This window comes from Schistocerca nitens, chromosome 5, assembly GCF_023898315.1.
Source record: "Schistocerca nitens isolate TAMUIC-IGC-003100 chromosome 5, iqSchNite1.1, whole genome shotgun sequence".
NCBI classification, from domain to species: domain Eukaryota; kingdom Metazoa; phylum Arthropoda; class Insecta; order Orthoptera; family Acrididae; genus Schistocerca; species Schistocerca nitens.
The window spans coordinates 706899123-706926810 of record NC_064618.1 but is presented as its reverse complement, the minus strand read 5'-3'; the positions used below and the strand labels follow the sequence as shown (position 1 = coordinate 706926810).

General features: G+C 38.2%; 1 protein-coding gene across 3 annotated transcripts in view; it reads right to left on the bottom strand.

The window, feature by feature from the left end:
- LOC126260192 (UDP-glycosyltransferase UGT5-like) overlaps positions 1-27688 on the bottom strand; it is a 369168-nt gene that overhangs the window by 28309 nt on the left and 313171 nt on the right. For all 3 annotated transcript variants that reach the window (XM_049957468.1, XM_049957470.1, XM_049957469.1), the window contains 2 exons: positions 19221-19314; positions 15573-15795 (listed from right to left, as the gene is read on the bottom strand). In XM_049957468.1, coding sequence (XP_049813425.1) covers positions 15573-15795; positions 19221-19314 — 317 coding nt within the window. The remainder of the gene's footprint in view (positions 1-15572; positions 15796-19220; positions 19315-27688) is intronic.

Genomic DNA, 27688 nt, shown 5'->3' with positions numbered 1-27688 from the left:
GTTTGCCTTATAATTTTTTCATCTTGAAGTGCTTTTTCTACTTCTAGGAAAGTTGATAGACCTAATTCATTGGGTTTTGTTTTTATTGGGGTATTTACATTGATTTGTAAACGTTTTTTGGATTCTTCATAGTTCAGAAGCTTATTAAATGCTGTTTCCATTATTTCAGCATTTTCTTTTTTACTGTGTGTGTGTGTGTGTGTGTGTGTGTGTGTGTCATTCTTCTATCTTCATCTTTCACTACTAACATCTAACATTGGAGGACCATATTGGTGTAGTTGTTTCCCAAAGATGCCCAACAAAAAGTAAATGTTTTCCAGATTTTTAGTTTGCTGATGAAGTAAACCATATGTAATAATTTACTACTCAACATATAGTGGACATGCTGAGTCACAGATAGACACAACAAACAGACTGTCAAACAAGTAAGCGTTCATGCTTTGATTCAAACGGCCTTCATCAGAATGGGACAAAACACACACACACACACACACACACACACACACACACACACAACAGATATATTAATAATTTTTGTTATTTACAGAGTGCCTGGCAATATACCGAAATGGGCTCATTATGAATGATATAAAATACAAACACTTTATACAGCAGAGTAGCTGGCATTATTCGTAATAACACAGACATTCAGTCTATCCTTTTCATAATATTGTCATAATTCTGTCCTGGATTGTCCATTGTTTGAGATAGGTAATTTGTTGCACATCCTACCCATGAGAATATTCAGTTTCATTAATGGATTGTTCCATTGGTTCTTGGTAGAATATTCTGTACATTATGAATGAAAAATTCATGACATCTGTAATATTCTACAATATTTATTATTTTACAAAGAGGTTTTCGATATTTGCACCATTCTCAGGTTCAAAGGTGTTCTCTTTTGTTTGGTGTCAAAATGGAGACCGAATACTGTTATAGAGTCTGCCAAAACAATCTTCAACTGATGCACATAATCTCAGTTTTATTACTTTTGAAGTTAACCAATTTACCTGATGTCAATTATGCCTTTTCCATCATACATTCTTTGAGTGAATTATGGAGTTTATGTACTATGGTAGGTGATAAATGTGGTATCAGCATGTAACACTCATGACTACTTTGACATGTAAAGAAGTTAAGTGGATCATTTTGACCATTAATAACCAAAAATAATAAGCACAAACAAATAATAATAATAATAATAATAATAATAATAAACAGAATGAATTCTTGAGATAGCCGACTCCAGTTATGACATTTAGAGAGCTTGATTTCTTATTTTCTTCACATATTACTATTTCGTTTTACTTCAACAATATTTGCAATATTGTTATGCGACTCTGTATCAAAGGTTGAATCAACCACTGTGGTAAATGCATGTTGTTTTTGTTCAGAGCCCCATAACACAGGCAGTGCAATATCTAGCACAACTTTATGAGGAGGTTATTGTGAAACCCATATTGGGCCTAGAATATAAGGTAATTGTTCCTGGAATTTTTAGTTTGGTTTTTGTTATTACCTCACAAACTATCTAGTGATCCTCTGATTCCATATTTACACACAGGCATACCTATAGTAAGCTTCAAATTACCCGATGAAGAAAAACTATCACTGTCTTCAGCTGAAACAATGGTCTGATCCAAATCTAGACACTAGTTTGTCCTGTACAAGTCTCTTCATCCTCACATAGCTACTGCAACCTACATCCATCAGAACCTGCTTACTATAGCCGGGGATAAGTCTCGCTCTACATTTTATTTCAGCCATAATCAGTTGCTTGAAAAGTGCTTGTGAAGAAAACAAATTTGTTAACACTGAATCCAGATTAAAGTTTTACGAAGTCTTTTCTGAAGGTATTGACTTCCATTTATGGAAGTAAAACATAAATGATAAACAGTTTAGACACAAAGAACAGATAAGAAGAGAATAAAAGGTTTTGAATTGTGGTGCATCCATATCATGAGTACAGTTTTCTATTTCTAATACTAAATATTCTGTGTTTTATATCACTGTTTTAGCATGTAAATTGCTGACAGCGTTGTCTATACAGAACTTTAAACCCTCAATCGAACATAATGTTCTCCCAAAGTGGCCGCAATTCACCTTTGACATTAAAAATTAAATTTTCGCTGAAGTTTATAACATTTGTGCAACAATCAGTTAGGTTAATTTACTCTAATTTCCTTTCTGATTGCGTTTTTGGAGTGGTAATATTTTTATTAGTAACGCCACTTGGAAAATGTCAATTATAACCAGTAAATAACTGTACGAATGAAGGACTTTTAAGCAATAGTAGCACAGTTAATTCTCAAAAAATGGAGGCATCTTTATCTCCTTTTAAGGAAGGATGATGTAATTTTGTGCCAATATATGCTTGATTCTTGCGGTAAACTGGCTTTATTAAATTCTGTCAGTAATGTAATCATGATTTCTAACTTTCTGATTTCTAATCTATCATAAAAAAGGTTTGTACATAAGCTCAGTTTTCTTGATGAATTTTGGCGCCCTGTAGGATCAATTCAATGCCTCTGTCCTGTACAGCTACATATGTTTTGTAAATTTCATTCGTTGTGTCATTGATACATGACTTGCTACTTTCTCATATTACATTGTCTGACACAAACTAGTTTTTTATGTCATTGACCTATGCCATTAGTATCAGAATAAATATCCAAAGCTGGCCATTGTGGCCAAGTGGTTCTAGGCACCTCAGTCCAGAACTGCACTGCTGCTACAGTCGCAGGTTCAAATCCTGCCTCGGGCATGGATGTGTGTGATGTCCTTAGTTCGGTTTAAGTAGTTCTAACTCTAGGGGACTGATGACCTCAGATGTTAAGTCCCATAGTGCTCAGAGCCATTTTTTGAATATCCAAAACGAATTATTCACTGTTTTATTTACATACCAACATGAGTTGGAAAAGAATTGACACATTTAGTGCGATTTCCGGCCACCAACCGAGGAGAAATGACAATTTTACTGCAATTTATGGCTTTCATTAGAAGATAAATGCCAAAATTTTTGTACAATATTTACAGTGTGCTGTAGCACAGTAGCACATGATCACCAGCCGTGACTGACTATAACCTCATAATGCAGTAGCACATTCAAAGGAGAGGTGACTTCTGTAACAAACAATTAACAACAGAGAAACATTTTGTTGCACTTTTACCCTGGTTGCTTATCATCTCCAGTATATCACCAATATTCTCATTGTTAAACCCAACCGTATATGGAGGTAACGTCAGCCAAAAGCAAATCCTCATTTTTCCAACTAATTGGCTATTTTATTTACTAATGTTAAAACAGTACAGTAAGTACGTTCCGTATTACATTAACATATATAAGATTGGTTCCATATTTAGATAGATTAATTCACTCCACCTTAATGGCTTTGCTGCCAATTGTAACCTAAATTAATAAACTCTTCGTAAAAATTACGAGACACTGCATAGTGTTATCGACCACGTTCTGAATTCAACAGTCAATGACACACCGGAAAAACAACAAGTGTGTCGGAAGTGGAAGGAAATGTATTTATACACTCTAAAATGCCTACAGTAACACAAAATAAAATATTATATAACAGAAGAGTGAGCATTTCATTTGTTTGTAAATTTGTTCAACCAAGAACCAACAATCAATTTCATTAGTTTCACCCAAAAACTGTTTCAGGGACCACAGGGACCACTCTTGCCTCTGCCAGGTGCTCGAGTCTGGGTCTGAAACTACAGAAGCAAGTGAAGAAAAGTCACGTTGTGCTCCTACTCCCTCTGGTGGTCTCAATGAAACTATGACACATGTGATGTTGCTGCTGCAGAATCTTCAAGCAGTATAGCAGTAGTTTGTGAGAGTTTGACACTTAGCAAAAACCCAGGGCTGTAGCCTCTTAATATTAATCTCATTAATTTTTTAATTAAACATGATCCTGTTTAAGTACATAATCACACCTATCCAATTAACGACGAGGGAAGAAAGTTTACTAAAACAAGTGTTTCCCACAATGAAAATTTGAAGTCATTGGTACAATTAAATACTATGTCACAGACAAAGAACACTGTAGATCAGATGCAACTGAGACTAATAGAGAAGGGAAAAAAAGCACTGGTGTGATATACTAGAAAGGACTATTACTGTTATCAAGTTCTTGGTGACAATGTCCGACTTTTTGCGGTTCTTCCAAAAAGATATGTGAACATGATAATGGAAATTTTTTAAAAGCAGTAGAGGTGCTGGCATCTTTTGATTCAGTTATGTGGGAACATATTCGCAGAATTTAATCAAAATCTGATCCAAGTCAGATGAGTATGACCCACTATTTAGATCACATTCAAAATGAAATTATTGATTTAGTAGGCACAATGATAAAAACATATTTTGAGGAAAGTAAGAGATTTTAAATATGTTTCCATCATATTAGATTGCACATCAGATGCAAGCAATACAGAACAAATAACAATAATATTTAGGCATTTTTATCTAAACCACACAGACCTTATTCAATAAATTTATGTCATCTTTTCAGCATCGAGAATTAGGTGGTCAATCATTTGCAAACATTTACCAGAGATAAAGCTAAAAGCTTTAAGTGCTATGAGATGGTCTAGCAGAATTGAAGCAACCAAGCTCTTACGGTTCTACACAGAAAACATATTTGATGCTCTGTTGGAGATATCAAAAGCCTCTTCTACACTCATGCTCATAATTTAAGGGTAATGCTGATACATGGTGAAACAACACTCAGGTGGGCAGTTTGCAGGTTTAAATCACCTCAGGGTATGATCATGCAGTGCACTTGACCTGCAGTTGTCGCTCGGTGGCGCTGGCAGCAGTTCATACATGCAGAAGTGTGTGGGTGCATGTCAGAGTATGATGCATTGAGTAAGTGTGCAGATGTTTTCAGATGTACTAATGGTGACTGAGTTGGAAATGGCTCAATGAACGCATATTGATGACGTTATGAGGGGTAGAATACTAGGGTGACTGGAATCTAGTCAAACACAGCAGATCGTAGCATGGGCACTCCATGTACCACAAAGTGTGATCTCATGATTGTGGCAACGATCCAGCAGACAGGAAACGTGTCCAGGCATTACAGTCTGAGACTTCCACAGTGGACAACACCACAAGAAGACTGATATCCTACAGTCAGTGCCCGCAGACGGCTGCGGAGTACTGCAGGTAGCCTTGCTCGGGACCTTACCGCAGCCACTGGAATACTTGTTTCCAGACACACAGCCTACAGACAACTGAACAGACATGGTTTATTCACCTGGAGACCTGCATTCCACTGACCCCTGGTCACAGGAGAGCCCATAAAGTCTGGTGTCAAGAAATGTTCACGGACTAGTCCAGATATAGTCTGAACAGTGATTCTCACCGGGTTTTCATTTGGTGTGAACCAGGAACCAGATACCAGCCCCTTAATGTCCTTCAAAGGGACCTGTATGGAGGTCATGGTTTGATGGTGTGGGGAGGGTTTATGATTGGTGCACGTACACCCCTGCATGTCTTTGACAGAGGAACTGTAACAGGTCACGTGTATCGGGACGTCATTTTGCACCAGTATGTCTGCCTTTTCAGGGTGCAGTGGGTCCCACCTTCCTCCTGATGGATGACAGTGCAGAACCCCACCAAGCTGCCATCGTGGAGGAGTACCTTGAAACAGAAGATATCAGAGAAATGGAGTGGCCTGCCTGTTCACAGACCTAAACCCCACTGAGCATGTCTGGGATGCTCTCGGTCGACATATCCCTGCATGTCTTCAAACCCCTACGACACTTCACTTCAGGAGCTCCAACAGGCACTTGTACAAGAATGGGAGGCTATACCCCAGCAGCTGCTTGACCACCTGATCCAGAATATGCCAACCCGTTGTGCAGCCTGTGTACATGTGCATGGTGATCATATCCCATATTGAAGTCGGGGTACATGCGCAGGAAACAGTGGCATTTTGTAGCACATGTGTTTTGGGATGGTTTTCTCAACTTATCACCAATACTGTGGAGTGTATTCCCTACATGCCTATGCTATTAGCACCAGTTTTGTGTAGTGCCACCTTGTGTGGCACCACATTCTGCAGTTATCCTTAACTTATGAGCATGTTACTGCACCAACAGTCTCAAAGCAAATTCACTTGTTATAAATTCATTTGTTCTGTTGTAATTTGGTGTGATATTTTGAGCAAAATTAATTCTTTAAGTACAGTGATGTAAAACCAGACAATTAATACTCAGATATGCATCAATTTGTTAAAGGGCTTGATTGACAAATTCACACAATATTGCAGATGGAAACTTTGAAACAGCTTTAAAGGAAGCTACCAATGTGTGAAGAAACTAAATGCTGAAGCAACTTTCCCTCCAGTAAATATACTTTGTGTAAGAAGAAAACCGACTCAGTTTCAATATGAACATCATGACAAAGTTTTGTTAGAACCCCCAAAATGAATTTCAGAATAGAGTTTTTTTTCTGAATTCTAGACCAGACATTAATTTCCTTAACAAACAGACCCAAAGAGCTCAGAAGTTTAGACGACATTTTTGGTTTTTTCAGTAGTACATTATTTAGTTACCCAAAGGAAGAACTGATGAATTGTTAATCCATTAAATTTCGGGCATGCAGCCGTGAAAATAAAATGTAGTAATTTTATTTGTGCGGCTGCATGCCTGAAATTAAATGGATTATTCATTACGCTGTGAGAAGTTGAAAATGCACATGATGAATTGTTGTAAATATTTGCATATGATACTTACAGACCATTCCAGAAATGAAACAGATTCCAGAAATGAACCCAGCATTGATGATACTGATTTTAAGGTCTCATTTCCTAGAAAACCAGTCTTGTGGTCCACATAACATTCTTCAATATCTTTTCAAATATGATTTAATGTCAACGTTTCCCAACACAGTGATAGAGCTAAGAATATTTCTAACTCTGCCAGTCACAGTTGCATCCAGTGAAAGATCATTTTTTAAATTAAAAATTATAAAAAATCATCTAAGATCAGCAATGCATCAACAGAGGCTTACAAATTTGGCTATTATTTCAATAGAACATGAGATCTTAGTTTAGGTACTAAACAGGCAATAGAAGATTTTGCAATTATGAAAGCAAGAAAAGTTCAATTTGTATGAGTATATATATGTAGGTGTCGAAGAAACTTTCACTCAAGTCAGCAAACAGGCTAGCTAATGAATTAGTATGTAAATGGATTTCCTTTTTTTAAAATTATTATTAAAGAAATTCCGTATCATGAAAATGCCGAAGCCAAGTCTTTAATATGAGTGTGAAAAGAAAAAGCTTGGTATGGGGGGGGGGGGCAAATCTGGTTTGGACACAGGCGCTATGGGGGCAAGCAGTGCCCTGGAAGTACTTAACAGAAATGGGGACAACTGAAATTTGTGTAACAATCAGACTGAAAGAATGAATTATTTGAAAGGACATATTCTAAGAAATTAAGGGATCACCAATTTAGTACTGGGGAGAAGTGTGTGTGTGTGGGGGGGGGGGGGGGGTAAAAACTGTAGATGGAGACCAAGAGATGAACACAGAAAGCAGATTCAGGATGATGTAAGTTGGAGTATTTATTTGGAGGTGAAAAGACTTGTACAGGATAGAATAGCAAGAAGAACTGCATCAAACCAGTCTTCGGACTGAAGACCACCACCACCGCCACCACCACCACTACCACGACAACACTGCACTTAATCAAATTCAGCGAAACCAGCATCAATAACTGTGAGGTAATTGAAACAATAATAAAAGAGGATAACTAGAACAAGTAGACGGGTTCACACATTCAATAAGTTACTTACAGATGAAGTCTTGTCATATCTCAAAGAATAATTCAAAACCTATGTCCCTATGAAATTCCATATAGAATTTATGGCAGAATTAGCTTCCATTTTAACCCTAACATACTACATAATATACTACAGACACTCTCTCTCTCTCTCTCTCTCTCTCTCTCTCTCTCTCTCTCTCTCTCTCTGTGTGTGTGTGTGTGTGTGTGTGTGTGTGTGTGTGTGTGTGTGTGTGTGTGTGTGTGTGTGTGTCAGGTGTACTCAAGTGTATTGGGAGTCTTGCTGTTCATATCATACATCAGTAATCTGGCAGACAATATTAATAGTAGCCTCAGGCATTTTGCAGAACATGCAATTGTCTATAGTGAAGAACTGTCAAGAAAATTGTGCAAATACTCAGTCAAACATTGAAGAGATTTCAAGGATGCACAAATACTGGCAACTTCCTTTAAATTTTCAGAATTGTAAAACTGTGCACTTCACAAAATACAGAAACATAGTATATTATGGCCACAATATCAATGAAACACAATTGGAATCAGTCAAATCATACAAATCCTTGGGTGTAACAATTTGTGGGAATATGAAACTGAATGTTCACTTAAGCTCAGTCATAAGTAAAATTAGTGGCATACTGCAAAAACTGAAGCAGCCTATGAAGGAGACTGCTTACAAAATGCTTGAGCAACTCATCCTAGAATACTGGTCAAGTGTGTGGTACTCATACCCAACACGACTAATGGAGATATTGAAGACATACAATAAATGGCAGCATGAGTGGCTGAAAAATTTCCTCATCTCTCCCAATGCATGAGGGGATGCAAAGAGTAGGCAGCCTCTTAGATAGCGTACCCTGGGCAACGTTGTAATATGGCACAGCAGTGAAAAGTTTACACAACTATGATGAACAGATGCACTTATGCCTCTCAGCCCCTATGAAGACAAAAAGAGCAAACAAGAAATTTTAAAATGAAAAGACTGAATGTATGTCATTTCAACATAGAAGGCTACACAAGGTCAAAGGGAGAAATCCTTGAAAAAATTTTAACTGGAGAAAGAGTCAGTGTCTTACTCTTACAAGACTCACCTGATGGATTAAACTATCAATTGACTCAAAATATCAGGATTTACCAGTGTGGGCTGCACTGGTCGTGACAAGCACAGCTGGCCACTTGTATTGAAGCTGGCCACTGTAGTGAAGAAGGAAGTCCTAGGGAATTCAGACAGAAAAGTGATGCCAGCAGAATAAACAATAGGTACAAAACTTTAAGAGATTATGCTCTATAATGTCTGTAAATCACCATTGCAGAAAAGGCCCATAGGTGTTCCACCCAATGCTAACCATCCAGCATTGTATACCAGTAATTTTCAGTCTCAACACCCCAGATGGTGCTACTCAAGATCCACAGCTGAAGGTACTGGACTAAATAACTGAGCAGACAACCAGAACCTACATGTTTTATTTGCCTCCAAAGATATCCTGATCTTCAAAACAAAGGAGAAAAGGCCTATAGGTGTTCCACCCAATGCTAACCATCCAGCATTGTATACCAGTAATTTTCAGTCTCAACACCCCAGATGGTGCTACTCAAGATCCACAGCTGAAGGTACTGGACTAAATAACTGAGCAGACAACCAGAACCTACATGTTCAATTTGCCTCCAAAGATATCCTGATCTTCAAAACAGAGGAATTGGGCACAATTTCAACACCGAATGGGGCACAATTTCAACACCTAATCTGACCTTTGTCAAATGCAGAGAAACAGGTACACCCTTGCATCTACAAGAGAGGCCATCCAAGGTATTCCCATGGAGCCAGCCCTACCAATCATAGTTGTAAGAAGACCCCCAATCCCACATGGGAAACTAAGGAATGCTGACTGGCATAAATATCAATCCTACACTGAGAAAACACACCAGATACTGATGAAACCTGAGTACTACAAAATATTCACAAACTTATATACAGTGTTCTTAAATGCTATTTCTCATGGGGTCAGGAAGGAATACACACCTGCTGGGTGAAAGATTGTGAAACACAAGTGGACAAATTTAGGAAGAGGAGGGATGAAGAGACCATGGAACAGATGGTCACTGCTATAAATGAGAAATGTAGTAGCAGATGGAAGGAGGCAATTTAAAGTGAAGATTTTACACAATCCATCAGGAAGGGCTGGGCCCTGCTTCAGAAATTATGTGTGAGCCATGATGACTCACAGGCCATCTCTTGTCTCTAGTCTATCTGAGGTTGTGACTGTACTGAAATCAAACTAAGCACAGCTGAAAAGAAAGATTTCCAGGCACCTGAACTGTTTAACAATCCAGTCAAAATGGACATTGTGAAAGAGATTACCCAGGCCTTGATGTTAGTGAAGACAGGAAAACTTACCAGATCTGATGACCTCCAACCAGAATTCTTTAAAGAACTAGGAATATTAGGAAGAAGGTGGTTGGCTACACTCTGTACAGAATACATCAGATTGGGTGCAGTCCCCAAGATCCAGAAAGAATCAAAAGTCATTGCAATGCTAAAATTAAAAAATTCTGGAGATAATCCTGAGAATTTCAGACCAATATACCTGCTGTGTACTTCCTATAAATAGAATGTTACTGGCTACATTAACTCCATACATCGAAGCCAACCTCCCTACATACAAAGCAAGATTTTGAGATTGTAGAAATTGTTGTGACTAATTGCTGTTCCTCACAACATACACAGAGCAAGACCACCAAAACAAGAGAAGCTCTCATAGAGCTTACATTGGTGACAATACAGTATGGATTGAGGAGCTACTGCTTAAGCTAACTAAAATAATCGAATGCAAACAGATCAAATGGCTCTGAGCACTATGCGACTTAACATCTAAGGTCATCAGTTCCCTAGAACTTAGAACTACTTAAACCTAACTAACTTAAGGAAATCACACACATCCATGCCCAAGGCAGGATTCGAACCTATGCGCCTAGAACCGCTCGGCCACACTAGCCGGCAAAATGCAAACAGACCTATACATTACTCAAAAACAAACAGGAAAATCAAGGTTTCACTTTACAGCATGAGCAGCATGATCCTGAATAACACCCTGCTGCAGGGTTCAGCACTAGCACCCATTCTTTTCAGTCTATATACTGCCGACATACAAGATACAAAATTGCATAAATTTGCATATGCAGACAACATGGACATCACATATCAAAGTAAAAAAATTTAACAACCCCTACAAAATATTGAATGCAGATCTGGAAGTGCGAACACCTACTATTCCAAGTCACAACTACATCCAAAACCAAGTGAAATGAATGGCACCATAATGCATCTTAACAATAGAGACATAAATACGAAACCACAGTTCTCTATGAATGGCCAATGCATCAAGTGTGAGAATAAGTGTAAATACTTGGGAATGAAATTAGATTACACTTAATGCATAACTGGATGAAAAGTGCACATGTAACTAAAGTGGATTTCCAACTGAAGGAGACAATGTGGATAAGTTCTGGAACACTCCAGGCCACACAACTGGCCTGGCTCCCATCCTAGCAAACTTTATGGAAAATCAGTGAACAACTGCAAGGCTTCAACTTGAAGATAGCTTGGAAAGAACTAGAACCAAAATTTGGTCGACAAACTCACAAGAGGATCGAAGAGATAAAACTCCCAAGCAAATTGTGGATAACTATGAACTACATCAGAGTGAGAGTTGATATATGTAAACAACTGATCGCCAAATGGGGTCTATCAGACAGTCCTGAATGTGAATGTGGTGAAATATTTCACTGTGTTCCTTTAGTTGTTCTGTCTTATAAAAATATGCTTTCAAGCAGTCCTTAACTTTCTCTTACACATCTTACAACCATTTGACTGTTATTCTTATCATCATCATCATCATCATCATCACCACCACCACCATCAGTTATCTGCTATATTAGCAGGTCCTTTGCCTCTCCATTTTCTGTGATCCATTGCTTCCTTCTTAAGGCTGCTGTATGTTGTACCGTTCATCATGTCATCCAGTATCTGGAATCTCTTCCTTCCTCGCTTCCTTTTCCCTTCTACATAACCTTCTAAAACTGTTTTTATCAGTCTGTCATTCTTTCTTAATATATGCCCAATCCAATTTCTTTTTCTTCTCTTTATTACATCTAGTAACTGTCTTTTCTCTCCCACTCTTCTCAGTACCTCTTCATTTCTTACTCTGTCCATCCAACTTATTCTTTCCATCTTCCACCATGTCCAGATCTCAAAAGCCTCCAGCCTTTCTCTGTCTTTTTTCCTCATAGTCCATGTTTCAGCGCCATACAGAAGAACACTCCATACAAGTTATTCTTATACACCTCCATATTTCTTAGTGTCTCTCTCTACAGCATTCTCTTGCTGTATTTCTACCCTCTCTTGTCAGTCTACGTTTGTCATTTAGCCATTCATTTCTTTCCTCCTCCTTGTTCCCTTTTTTTTCCCTGAAACTTTGTAGACTCTGTTTCCCCTACCTTTGTTTCCCATCATTTCCTCATCTGCTGTCAGAGCATTTGGAATTGATTTTACTGACAGATGATCTGTTTGGTTAACAGCTTCATTAACAGTAAGTTTCCATGTTTCAGTATGGATCCTTCTGTGTGGAAAACTGGTACTATTAATGAGTAAATTATTTTTAGCAGTGAAATGACACAGCATACCTTCCTTCTAATTACTTTCCTCATGTGATGTGGATTTCCCTATACTCCTCCACATTAATATCTCCCAAAACTAGCAACAGGTTCTATTCTTGTACTTTTCTATGTGCACTTTCAAGGTTCTCATAAAACTGTTGTTTATTCCTTCTTCTGTTTCCTCTGTTACTGTGTATGCTGCTGTTGCTGTTATATTTCTGAACTTCTCTCTTATTCTCAGTGTGTTCATAGGTTCAAATTCCAAGAGATTTCCTCTTATCCTCTTTGTTGTTATAAATCCTGTTCTAGAATGACCTGTTCTTCTTTCTGCTCCACTAAGCAGTAAAGCTTACTGAAGCTTATCTATCTGTCATTGCACTTGTGATGTCACTTCTTGTAGTCCCATAACATTGTACTTAACCTTTGTGATCTCTTTAGCCATTTCTTTCATTTTTCTGGGCTTCTTCATCGTTCTTATATTCTAAGTTGCTTCTGCCAAGTCTTTTGTTCTTATACTCCCTGAAGCAAAGCACACAATTCCTCCCACCAGACACTGGACATGTGCTCAATAAGGCAGTGTCCATGGTACAAGTCAAGAAAATTAGTTACATTATTAATGAAGGACACACAGGAAAAAGTAAACAACAAAAGACAAAGAGCTGTCTCTTTACAGGTGAAATGAACAGGATGATGGCCTCTGAGCAGTCTTGTTTAACTCAGCACAGCACACCCTGATACAAAATATAAACAAGAGGCATAAAATGATCTTTAAATCCAGTCAGATATGTTCTAATGCAGATGACATTGCAAATGTGGTAAGACATACAAACACCCACAAAGACATTTACAAAATAATGCTAGTATAATGAGCAAAAACTGGACTTATTCTAAGTGAAAACAGGACAAAATGCATGATGATAATCTCCGATTCTAAGGCTAGAAGAACACTGCATAATTTGCAGGCTATAATAAATATTCCATTTTCTAAATGTTCTTTTAACCAGTGATAACAATAAAAATCATTGTTTTAGAAAAAGGATACAAGTAAGAAATAGAGCATATTACTGGTATGTGAACTTACAGGTATTTATGATTTCTCTAATTACAAGAACAACTAGTGGAGAGCATATTATTCCCTTTGAAGGGCAGCGTTACATCACACGGATCATAAACTTGGATGATGACAGAAATGGATATATGCAAGCTAAGATCATTTGAAACAAAATCCTGAAAAAATCTATGCTGGGCCCTTGAGTGACACTGAGGGTTTCAGAGTATGAAATGAACATCAATTACAACAGCTTATATGAATGAATGATGTACAAGGGTAATCCCAAAACTAAGGTCTTGTATTTTTTTATAAGTACATAGTCCTGTTTATTTCTACAATGGTTTACATCAGTTTACAGCTTGAACATATAGCTATTTTTTGTCATAATCACCATTTCTGTTGATGCATTTTTGTAGACACTGTGGCAGTTTTTGTATGCCCATGTATAGCTGCTCGCTGCCATGCTGTTCAGAAAGTTATGAACCTCTTCTTTCACCTCATCGTCGGAGCTGAATTGCTTTCCGGCCAAATGTTCTTTTAAGCTAGGGAACAGGTGATAGTCACTGCGCACCAAGTCAGGACTATAGGGTGGTTGGGTGATTATTTTCCACTGAAACTGTTGCAGGAGAACAACGGTTTGCCGAGCGGTGTGTGGGCAAGCATTGTCATGGAGAATGTGTATGCCCTTGCTCAACATTCCTCTTCTCCAGTTCTGAATTGCCGATTTGAGGTTTTTCAGAGTCTCACAGTACCTGTCAGTGTTAATTGTGGTCCCAGTGGACATAAAGTCTACCAACAGTACTGCTTTCTGATCCCAAAAACGCTTGTCATGACTTTATGGCGTACTGTGTTTGTTTGAATTTCCGCGGCTTTGGCAAAGTCTGATGCCGCCACTGGCATGATTGTTGCTTGGTCTTAGGTGTAAAGTGGTATGCCCGGGTTTCATCACCTATGACAATTGAGTCCAGAAAGTTGTCCTGTTCGGCTGTAAGGCAGTGAAGAAATGCGCAGGAAGCATCAACTCGTTTCCGCATGTGATCCTATGTCAGCATGTGTGGCACCCATCTTGCGCACACCTTCCGGTAGTTCAATGTTTCCGTTAAAATTCTGTGAGTGGTGCTTCGGGAAACCTCAGGAACCAACATGCAGACATCATCCAGGGTGATCCGCCGATCTTCACGCATGCTTTGTTGAACCTTCAACACTGTTTCCTCAGAAATTGATGGTCTCCCGCTCCTTTGTTCATCATGAATTTTGGTACGACCATCTGCAAACTCTCTACACCACTTATGAACATTTTTGACATCCATGCAGGACTCACCATACACTTCTGTCAATTGCTGATGGATTTCAGTTGGCACAGTGCCCTTTGCTTTCAATAATCGAATAACTGCATGCAATTCGCACTTGGAGTAACATCCAACGGGAGCTCCATTCTCAACGGCTGCAAAGCATTGAGAATGCGCATGTTTACACACAGTCCATGAAGCACTCTTCATAGCAGTGTGACCATCTGCCACACAAACAGAGTTCTGTACTTATTAAAAAAAAAAGAAAATAGGATACCTTACTTTTGGGATTACCCTTGCAGTCAACTTCTTTAAATGCCAGAGTACTCTGGTCAGGATACATGGAAAGAATGGCAGATGGCAGGATTCCAAAAGAATAATGGAAAGAAGATTGTATTCCACCAGAAGTAGGGGTCGACCAAGAGTAAGATGGCTAGAAAATGTGTTGGCTGACCATACCAAGACAGAGATCTCAGGATGGAAGAGAAAAGTAGAGAACAGAGATATATGGAGGCAGACTGTTGATGAGGCTAAGACCCATCTAGGTCTATAGTGTCAAAAATGAAGAAGTAGTTTCTTCACTGAGGAATGTTTCTTGTTGTATGTCAATCAGTTTCTCCAAAACCAAGTGTTAGATATCTAATAAAATACGTTAAATAAGCATGTGTGAAACAAGAACTTAGGAAAATTGTTGTTCTGTCATCTAAAGAAGGAGTTCTTGAAATTCTTCCATGGGCTAAGTAAATAAGAAAAAAATGAAGAACTATATATAAACTTACTGAGTATGTCAAACTGCGGTAACCATTTTTTGACCATAACATTTTCAGGTTGATATGGAAGTGAATCTTCTTCCCATTTCCAAAGAATTCTCTGCGGAAGTGATGAGAAAGCTTCAAGATATGCATGTAGCTTATCCTCGTGCACTGTTGATGCTTTGATCATTGAGCCCATGTTAAAGTAAATAACTCCATGAATGGCACCATCAAGGAATTCTTTTATGTCCTAAAAAGAAATAATAATTTTTATTTCCTGTTCAGTGACTAAACACTTAACTACTCTAACTGCCAACAACTGAAAATTATTACTATATTATTTGCTGGTAAGAAATTGTGGTACATTCTTCATTTAATCAGAAGGAAGAAACATTCAATATGTGAAACCCCAAGAACTAGGCCAGTTTACAAAACTGAAGAGATCAATACCACTTTTGGTTTCGAAGTATTTGATACTGTTTCAGTCTTATAATCAATGATACGTTTCCTGATGAAGCATAAGATACATTTGAGCTTATACAGCAACAGTATTTTTTTTAATGTCCTCAATTAATTTAAACATTTCTGTCATTTACAATATGTAAACATAATGCTCCTCAAATCTATTCATCCTATTAATTTCACTTGTAAATAATTTTGAAGATAAATGTATGTTGAAGACACTGTAACTAGTTTATAGAAAATATCATGTAAACTTGTGATACAATGTTTTTTTATTGAAACTGTTCAACATCACAATTTATTATTTATTAGTTAAGTATTTACATTTTAATTATGGAAATGTTGTTGGCTTCTAAAAAAATTTTTGTTTAATGGAAAAGTCTGTAAAATCACTATTTAATCAAAGCATATTATGAAAATTTGGTCCAAAAACAATAAACATATTGTCAATTTGCAATTTAAAAGATACCTCATCGTCCTCTTCACAGTATAAATTTTATTGTTAAAACAAAACATAGGTGCAAAAGAAATCAACTTTCAAATTTTAGACATTCTGCAATATTCCAGCATAAAATAGTAATATATCTTATTAAATTAAACTTGCAGCATGGGGACAATGCTAACCTAACTAGGTAGTAATATGTTTGCATGCTGACTCCACTCGAGCAGACCTGTTCCATGTGGGTTTTTTTTTTTTTTTTTTTTTTAGACAATTTTTCTTAACAAATTTGCTGGCCATATCAACGGTAGTATATTGGTCCTACCTCTTACTACAACATCATTTTGCAGCTTCCTACACAGGTATGATGGCTCCTGTAGTGAGGCATTGTAATGTAAACAGGAGAGGCATTAAGAGCAGACTAGGGCATTTTGTAAGTTGGGTATGTGGTAGAAATACCACTCAGAGTTAAATGGGAAGAATTTTATGGAAGGGTATTAATGTAAGGGCAGCAAAGGGTTTGGTGGCACAGTTTTCTGCTGAGCACTTGGTCAGCTACAATGGCCAATTCATAGCTTGTGCCTTCTGGATCCTTTCACTGTTTGCTTAGGTGGTGTCTATCCCTCCAACAATTGCACAATTTCCCTGGTCTCCACTGTTCACTGAGCTCTTACCTCTCACTACTCCACTCTGGTGCTCACACTTTAGCTCAGCAGGGCTATACAGTTCAATGAGTCTTCATAAACACTTCTATCATTAAACGCCTCCTCCATAAATTCTTTACTGGACCTTGTCCCTGGTCTCATGTCTTATTTCATTGACTGGTTTGTGCCTCTATACCTGTCTGCACAATAACACTGTGATGTAATTTCATAATTGAGTATTGATCATCAAAGCAATGTCAGTTGTGACACATAACAGCTGACTCATTGAACTGAACCAAAATTTGTATGAAGTGTATTTTTTTTTTTTTTTACACACACATAAGACATATTTATGACAACAGGGCAATATTGCTGATTGATTACTGATTCCATGGATACCACACAATCCTTCTGAATTTTATTTCAGGATTCTTTAAGAAACCTGTATTTTGAATGTTGAAACCACTTTAAAAGATAACTCCATTTTTTTCTGCCATAATAGGATAATAAGTTTCATGGATGACATGCTCATTTAGCCAATTCCAAAATAGTATCACCTACAAACAAAGGACGATGACACATAACATTCAAATTAAATTTAAAGACTGGTTTGAAAAATAACATTTTTTCAGCAGATGATACAGCTAAAACTGTAATCCAAATGTATGAATTGAATTAATTTTATTAAAATACAGAATATTAAATCATCTGCGACTTCTGAAATATTACAGACTAAAAAAAACCTGAGCTTCTAAGAGCAGTTTTGGAATCAACAGAAAAATTACTTTAAGATGAAATAATTTATACATAATGTTTGTGATTTAAATTTTGTAAGCATTTATCTTATTTTGCTAAGATGGAAGATAGTATGGTTGATACCACCCAATATGCAGTCAAACAAATTTAATATGCAGCAAAAAAACTCTTAAGTTAGTACTAATATAAAGGAAAACAGATATAGCCTTCAAGCAACCTAATTCTGTTATTATACATAACTTAAAACCTCATTTTGTGACACCACATCCCTTACACCAGTGGGAGTGCGACGACTTTAAATACATTTTTTGTAAATGCCAAGCATGACTTGAGAGTGAGTTGACATTGTTGTACATAAAGTACATCTACAACACCTGTAATTTTTGTGAATAGCAACCAAATGTAGGTTGGCAACAGTGCATAGATATGTCCAATGTCAACATATTTTGCGAAAAGGTATGAAGGCATACTGAAGTACGAAGACATGTTTTGGTTTATCAATATGTACATTGCACGTAGCTACAAACAGCTGGCACCACAGATGAACTTCAGAATAAGAGACCTGGAAATGACCTCAGCCATCAAATTCATGTGGCATGCTATATCGAATAGCAGCTCAAGTTTCTTCTTTATTGACCTCCAAGCATAGATAATGCCACACTGCAATCTCTTCAATGCTGTGTTCCTATGCCTTTTGCTTGTTTCACCTCCCCCCCCCCTCCCCTCCCCCCTCCTAATAGCCTTTCACTCTCATTTTCTCTGGACAGCTTACCTCCTTGATCTGAAAACCTCTTATTCCACTCAGACCAGAGCCTTAGGTTAATTTAGCTGTGTGTTTGGGCACTACAAAGAAGAACAGTTTGTTAGTTACCCTACTGTCCTTTTTGAGTTTTTGTTCATGTTCCCATCTTCTACTCAACACCTCTATTACTCATTTGATTGATTTTATTCCATCCAGCATCTTCTAGAATATTACTAGCAATGGAATATAAGATTTTAAGTGCAGAACTTTTATTGGACCAACAGAAAGTGAATTGATACTATTGACATCTAATAGTATTTTATCTGAAATGTGTTATTTTGTTTATCTGAAACAATAAAAAAAATTACTGAAATGAACAAGGTTTAATACCTGATCTTCAATTGACATTAGATCTCCAGAGACAAAAATTATGTGATAGAATTAATGAGTTAGTCTACAAATAATACTGAGCTACTTTATATAAATTCCCTCAGTGACTCAAAGAAAAAGAAGTGTCAATTTCAGATTTTTACAGACATCAGTGGCCAATACTTTTTGTCACCAGTAAGCAGTATAAGGAATACAATTCAAAAAATAAATGTGCCATATTCTCACACTGCCAAATTTCTTACCTGGGGAAGAGGTTTAGGTGCTGGTGGGAGATGCATTCCTCCAACTTCTATGACACCTGGGACGAATGGTCTTACTGAGTGCAGGGTGAAATAGCTGAGGGAAAAAGAAAATTGTCTTTTTACACTTTCACACTTTTCTTTATGCACAAAATTAAGACAGAAAAGTAAAAATTATGTGTGTGTGGGGCAAGGGGGGGGGGGGGGGGGGGGGTGAAGGAATAAATAGAGATAGAGATAGATAGATACCAACTGTCATGAACTCTTCATTGTCTACAAAATTTTATCATTTTGAAAATGTTGCTGTTTTGTTGTTGTTGTTGTTGTTGTTGTTCTTTACTTCAGTCCAAAGACTGGTTTGGTGCAGCTCTCCATGTCAGTGTATCCTGTATTTATTACATTCACAACTTTGTTGCCCTTTAATCTTTTTACCCCCCCCCCCCCCCCCCCCCCCCACACACACTTCTCTCCATTAGCAAAATGATGATCCCTTGATGCTTTGGGAAGTGTCCTACAAATTAGTCCTCCTTTTAGTGAAGTTTTCCCATAAATTTATTTTTTATTCAGTTTGATTCAGTGACTCTTCATCTGCTATCAATCTGGCAAGAAGATCTTCAGCTATCATCTGCAGTGCCACACTTCAATATCTGTTCTCTTCTTATCTGCACTTTTTAGCATCCATATTTAATTTTCATTAAGGGCTACACACCAGACAAATACCTTCAGATAAGACTTCTTAATGCTTAAATTTATATTCTATGTTAACATATTTCTATTTTTCAGAAATGTTTTCCTCTCTATTGCATATCTGCATTTTTATATCCTCTCTACTTTGACCATTAACAGATAATTTTCTGTGAAACAGTAAAATTAATCTCATCTTAGCATCTCATTTGTCAGTCTAAGTTCCTCAGCTTCATCTGTTTTAAGTAGAATATGTTCCATTACTCTTACTTCACTTTTGTCTTTCCAAGATGATATCCATTCTGTTCAACTGATATGCACAGATGTCTACTCACACACACACACACACACACACACACACACACACACACACACACTCTCTCTCTCTCTCTCTCTCTCTCTCTCTCTCTCTCTCTCTCTCCACATGCCAATGTTTGGTGCATGGTGGAGGGTACTTGTACCACTAGACATTTCCTGTTCCAATTGAATATAGAGCAAGGGGAAAACATCTGTCTATATACCTCCGTATGAGCCTCAATTGCTTTTATCTTGTCTTTGAGATCCTTACACAAAACGTACAGTATTGTTAGTAGCATCATTCTGCAGTCAGTTTCAAACGCCTGTTATCTAAACTTTCACAATAGTGTTTCACAAAAAGGATGTCACCTTTGCTCCAGGAACTCCCATTTTAGTTCGTGAAGTATCTCCACAGTAGGTTGATCAAACCTTCCAGTAACAATAAGCCCCTGAACTGCTTTGATGTCTACCTTTAATCTGACCTGGTGGGGTCCCCCAACACTTGGGTAAGAATGTTACATAATAAAACAAAATACTCACAGCTGTTATTCTGATGTTATTTTATTACGTTGCAACCAGTTTCAGTGACTCGATACAGCATCTTCAGGCCTTAACTGATGCTGAGGAGTTTAATTCCAACTGTATACATGATCCCATCAGTGGCCGACCTGTATGCAGGTGGTGTACTGAGTCTCCAAAACTGTTTGCAATATAACAAAATAACATCAAAACAAATGTTATGTGTGTTTCATTTTATTACGTAAGTGAATGGCAGATGTCCCACAGACCATCAATCAAGAGGACAGACATTCAAAACCTTGAAAATGACTGGGTTGCACAAGTGTTATATAAGTGTTCTTCTTTATACATGGAACATGCTTTTCTAGAATTCACCTAATAAACTGAAACCATCAATTCAATTTCCCTACAACTGATTTTATGTGATCATTACATTTTGTAATAATTTGCAATGTGACTGTGTCAACTGGCACACAATTAATGCTGTATCTGACCATTACAGAACTGTTTTTCTCACTCATCCACATTAACTTACATTTTTCTGCACTTAGAGCAAGCTGACATTCATCACGGCAACTAGAAATTTTGTCTAATCATCTTGTATCCTCATAGGGTCACTCAATGATGACACTTTTCCTTACATCATAGCATCATCAGCCAACAACTGTATACTGCTGCTGATCATGTCCATCAGCTTCATTTACGTATGTGGACAATAAGACAGTCCTATACAGTTACCTTGTGCAATCCTGACAAGAGCCTCATCTGTGATGAACACCTGCCACTGAGGTCAATGTACTAGGTTCTACTAACTAACAAGTTTTCAAACCAATGACATATCGAGGAAGCTAATATTTATACCTGGACCTTCATTAACTGTCTGCACTGGGACACTATGTTCAATGCTTTAAAGAACTCTAGGAATACGGAATGTATGGAATCTGCCTGCTGCCTTTCATCCATGGTTCACAGGGTATCATGTGAGTAAAAGACAAGCTAAGTTTCACATGATCAATATTTTCTAAATGCATGCTGATTTGTGGAAAGAAGTTTTTGCACCTCAAATCCTCTGCTGTTTCTGAGGGAGTTGCAATTCCATCAGCAAACCTCGAAGTTCTTATTTAATCTTCTGAACTTTTCCCTACATATCTTGCTCAGCATACACACTGAATAAAATGGGGGATAGGCTACAACATTGTCTAGTTCCTTTCTCAACTACTGCTTCCTTTTAACGACAACTACTGCTTCCTTTTAACGATTTTTTAACTCCTATAATTCCAGTGTGGTTTCTCTACAAGTTGTAGATAACCTTTAATTCCCCTTGTTTTATACCTGTAACATTCAGAATTTCAATAAGCATATTCCAGTCAGCCCAGGCAAAATCATTCTTTAAATCTATCTAAATAGGTTGATGAATGACAACTCTATCTTCTAACACCAGGTTAGTATTGCCTCGAGTGTTCCTATGTTTCTTTGAAACCAACACCAATATTCTTGGAGGTTGGCTTCTGCCAGTTTTTATTTGAAGAATAGTAAAATAATGTTATATACCTGTAAGCAACCAGCAGAAACTGGAAGGTTTAATATTAACTGCATAATGGTAAGACAAAGATTTTGAAACCACATTTTAAACTGCATCACATTTCCAGGGGGCAGATATGGACTGTGACTGTAATTTGCTGGTTATGACTAAAAATTAAAACTGAAGAAACTGCAAAAAGGTAAGAAATCTGATACTCCAAACAACATCCCATAGCATGCCAAACTTTGTTTTCCTCAGGATAACACGTTCATGAGTAGTCCCTGCTTGGAGGTTCAAATGTGATACCGTTTTTTACCTCCAGGATAATTAAACTGAAGAGGATACCATAATCAAAAAGCCATATGGAAGAGCTGTATATCTTCAGGGAATTTGAACACTCTAGTTTCCCCATGGTCTCACAGCATCAGCCCAGTGTGGCTATGTTGGCTAATGTTACAAGACATTAGTCACTCATCCCCACTGTTTCCCTCCAACTACTGAATGGTTGCTGCCCTCTTCAGGAGCCTTATGTTAGTCTGGCCTATCCACGGATATCCCCTCCAATGTGAATGCATCCATGGTGGTTGTTGTGGTTGTTGTTGTTGTTGTTGCTGTTGTGGTGGTGGTCTTCAGTCCTGAGACTGGCTTGATGCAGCTCTCCATGCTACTCTATCCTGTGCAAGCTTCTTCATCTCCCAGTACCTACTGCAACCTACATCCTTCTTAATCTGCTTAGTGTATTCATCTCTTGGTCTCCCTTTACGATTTTTACCCTCCACTCTGCCCTCCAATACTAAATTGGTGATCCCTTGATGCCCCAGAACATGTTCTACCAACCGATCCCTTCTTTTAGTCAAGTTGTGCCACAAACTTCTCTTCTCCCCAATTCTATTCAATACCTCCTCATTGGTTATATGATCTACCCATCTAATCTTCAGCATTCTTCTGTAGCACTACATTTTGAAAGCTTCTATTCTCTTCTTGTCCAAACTAGTTATTGTCTATGTTTCACTTCCATACATGGCTACACCCCATACAAATACTTTCAGAAATGACTTCCTGACATTTAAATCTATACTGGATATTAACAAATTTCTCTTCTTCAGAAACACTTTCCTTGCCATTGCCAGTCTACATTTTATATCCTCTCTACTTCGACCATCATCAGTTATTTTGCACCCCAAATAGCAAAACTCCTTTACTACTTTAAGTGTCTCATTTCCTAATCTAACCCCCTCAGCATCACCAGACTTAATTCGACTACATTCCATTATCCTCGTTTTGCTTTTGTTACTGTTCATCTTATATCCTCCTTTCAAGACAATGTCCATTCCGTTCAACTGCTCTTCTAAGTCCTTTGCTGTCTCTGACAGAATTACAATGTCATCGGTGAACCTCAAAGTTTTTATTTCTTCTCCATGGATTTTAATACATACTCCAAAGTTTTGTTTTGTTTCCTTCACTGCTTGCTCAATATACAGATTGAATAACATCGGGGAGAGGCTACAACCCTGTCTCACTCCCTTCCCAACCACTCCTTCCCTTTCATGTCCCTTGACACTTATAACTGCCATCTAGTTTCTGTATAAATTATAAATAGCCTTTTGATCCTTGTATTTCACCCCTGCAACCTTCAGAATTTGAAAGAGAGTATTCCAGTCAACATTGTCAAAAGCTTTCCCTAAGTCTACAAATGCTAGAAACGTAGGTTTGCCTTTCCTTAATCTAGCTTCTACAATAAGTCGTAGGGTCAGTATTGCCTCACGTGTTCCAATATTTCTACGGAATCCAGACTGATCTTCCCTGAGGTTGGCTTCTACCAGTTTTTCCATTCGTCTGTAAAGAATTCGCGTTAGTATTTTGCATCTGTGACTTATTAAACTGATTTCCAGAATGAGATTTTCACTCTGCAGTGGAGTGTGCGCTGATATGAAACTTCCTGGCAGATTAAAACTGTGTGCCCGACCGAGACTCGAACTCGGAACCTTTGCCTTTCGCGGGCAAGTACTCTACCAAGGGCACACAGTTTTAATCTGCCAGGAAGTTTCATATCAGCGCACACTCCGCTGCAGAGTGAAAATCTCATTCTGGAAACATCCCCCAGGCTGTGGCTAAGCCATGTCTCCGCAATATCCTTTCTTTCAGGAGTGCTAGTTCTGCAAGGTTCACAGGAGAGCTTCTGTAAAGTTTGGAATGTTGGAGACGAGTTACTGGCAGAAGTAAAGCTGTGAGTACTGGGCGTGAGTCGTGCTTCGATAGCTCAGTTGGTAGAGCACTTGCCCGTGAAAGGCAAAGGTCCCGAGTACGAGTCTTGGTCGGGCACACAGTTTTAATCTGCCAGGAAGTTTTATTAAACTGATTGTTCCATAATTTTCACATCTGTCAGCACCTGCTTACTTTGGGATTGGAATTATTATGTTCTTCTTGAAGTCTGAGGGTATTTCGCCTGTCTCATACATCTTGCTCTCCAGATGGTAGAGTTTTGTGAGGACTGGCTCTCCCAAGACTGTCAATAGTTCTAATGGAATGTTGTCTACTGCTGGGACCTTGTTTCGACTCAGGTCTTTCAGTGCTCTGTCAAACTCTTCACGCAGTATCGTATCTCCCATTTCATCTTCATCTACATCCTCTTCCATTGCCTTAATATTGTCCTCAAGTTCATCGCCCTTGTATAGACCCTCTATATACTCCTTCCACCTTTCTGCTTTCCCTTCTTTGCTTAGAACTGGGTTTCCATCTGAGGTCTTGATATTCATACAAGTGGCTCTCTTTTCTCCAAAGGTCTCTTTAATTTTCCTGTAGGCAGTATCTGTCTTACCCCTAGTGAGATAAGCCTCTACATCCTTACGTTTGTCCTCTAGCCATCCCTGCTTAGCCATTTTGCACTTCCTGTTGATATCATTTTTGAGACATTTGTATTCCTTTTTGCCTACTTCATTTACCGTATTTTTATATTTTCTCCTTTCATCAATTAAATTCAATATTTCTTCTGTTACCCAAGGATTTCTACTAGCCTTCGTCTTTTTACCTACTTGATCCTCTGCTGTCTTCCCTACTTCATCTCTCAAAGCTACTCATTCTTCTTCTACTGTATTTATTTCCCCCATTCCTGTCAATTTTTCCCTTATGCTCTCCCTGAACTATGGACAACCACTGCTTTAGTCAGTTTATCGAGGTCCCATCTCCTTAAATTCCCACCTTTTTGCAGTTTCTTCAGTTTTAATCTACAGTTCATAACCAACAGATTGTGGTCAGGGTCCACATCTGCCCCTGGAAATGTCTTACAATTATATAATCTATCTGAAACCTGTCAGTATCTCCAGGCTTCTTCCATGTATACAAGCGTCCTTTATTATTCTTGAATCAAGTGTTAGCTATGATTAAGTTGTGCTCTGTGCAAAATTTTACCAGGCGGCTTCCTCTTTCATTTCTTAGCCCCAATCCATATTCACCTACTACATTTTCTTCTCTCCCTTTTCCTACTACCAAATTCCAGTCACCCATGACTATTAAATTTTCATCTCCCTTCACTGCCTGAATAATTTCTTTTATTTCATCATACATTTCTTCAATTTCTTCATCATCTGCAGAGCTAGTTGGCATATAAGCTTGTACTACTGTAGTAGGCATGGGCTTCGTGTATATCTTGGCCACAATAATGCATTCACTATGCTGTTTGTAGTAGCTTACCCGCACTCCTATCCTTTTATTCATTATTAAACCGACTCCTGCATTACCCCTATTTGATTTTTTATTTATAACCCTGTATTCGCCTGACCAAAAGTCTTGTTCCTCCTGCCACCATACTTCACTAATTCATGCTACATCTAACTTTAACCTATCCATTTCCCTTTTTAAATTTTCTAACCTACCTGCCCGATTAAGGGATCTTACCTTCCATGCTCCAATCCGTAGAACCCTAGTTTTCTTTTCCTGAAAACAACGTCCTCCTGAGTAGTCCCCGCCCAGATATCCGAATGGGGGACTATTTTACCTCCAGAATATTTTACCCAAGAGGACGCCATCATCATTCAAACATACCGAAAAGCTGCATGCCCTCGGGAAAAATTACGGCTGTAGTTTCCCCTTGCTTTCAGCCGTTTGCAGTAGCAGCACAGCAAGGCCATTTTGGTTAGTGTTACAAGGCCAGATCAGTCAATCATCCAGACTGTTGCCCCTGCAACTCCTGAAAAGGCTGCTGCCCCTCTTCAGGAACCACATGTTTGTCTGGTCTCTCAACAGATACCTGTCCGTTGTGCTTGCACCTACGGTACGGCTATCTGTAGCACTGAGGCACGCAAGCCTCCCCACCAACGACAAGGTCCATGGTTCTTGGAGGGGGGGGGGGGCACCCATGGTATGGCTATCAATATTGTTGAGGTACGTAAGCTCCCCCATTGTGACAAAGGCCATGGTTCATGAGGGAATGAAAATCTTGTTACATGCAAAGTGGGAAGGTGTTCATTAAGTGTATAAATTAATTTATGACAAACTACTTCAGAAAAATATTATTAGAATTGAAAATCTTTAATGGTAATACATTTTCAAAAAAGTTACAATAGCAATCAATTTCCCTACCATTGTTGTGTACAATGACTATCATAAAAAATAATACTTACAGTAAATATTATTGATGAAACCTGTTTTATCAGTCAAGCAATAATGTTGAAAGTTTTTACTAATCAGAACAATAGTTATTAGTATCTCCAGCTGAAATTTTCAGCAAGATTGTGAATTATCTTTCCACAGCCTCGATTGGAACATTTACCTACATTATGGGTTTTAAGATTTTATAACTCATTCTCATCATGTTGCGGAGATGCTGAGTTGCAGATAGGCACAAGAAAAACAGCACTGTCACAAATAAGCGTGTTTTTTTTTAATTTTATTTTTTGGGCGCAAAACTTCTATGGTCATTAGCGCCCGGTCTGTGACTTAGGAAACAGTAAAAAAACGAAATTTAAAACCAGCAGCAATGAGAACGAAAGTCATAAAATTGGAGAAACTAAAAGCAGAAGGAAGGCTTAAAAATCCACTACAGAAAGGGGTTCGTTGTCCCCAAAAAAAGCTTCAAATGACTGACGTCATTTCACTGGCACTAATAAACTTGAGAACGCGGTCGGCGGAGCGCGTGTCATCTGCTAAAATCGACGATATATCAGGCGATAGCTGTAGACGGGAGCGTAACGGATTAAAATAGGGGCACTCAATTAAAAGGTGTCTTACTGTCCACAGCTGAGAGCAGTGGGGGCATAGTGGGGGAGGATCGCCGCTTAAAAGATGTCGATGGCTAAAAGGACAGTGCCCTATCCGGAGTCTAGTTAAAATTACCTCCTCCCGACGACGCGTTCGGGAGGAAGAGGTCCAAGCACAAGGAAGAGCTTTCACGTCCCGCAATTTATTATGGGTAAGTGTCGACCAATGCGTGTCCCATAAATGAACAACACGA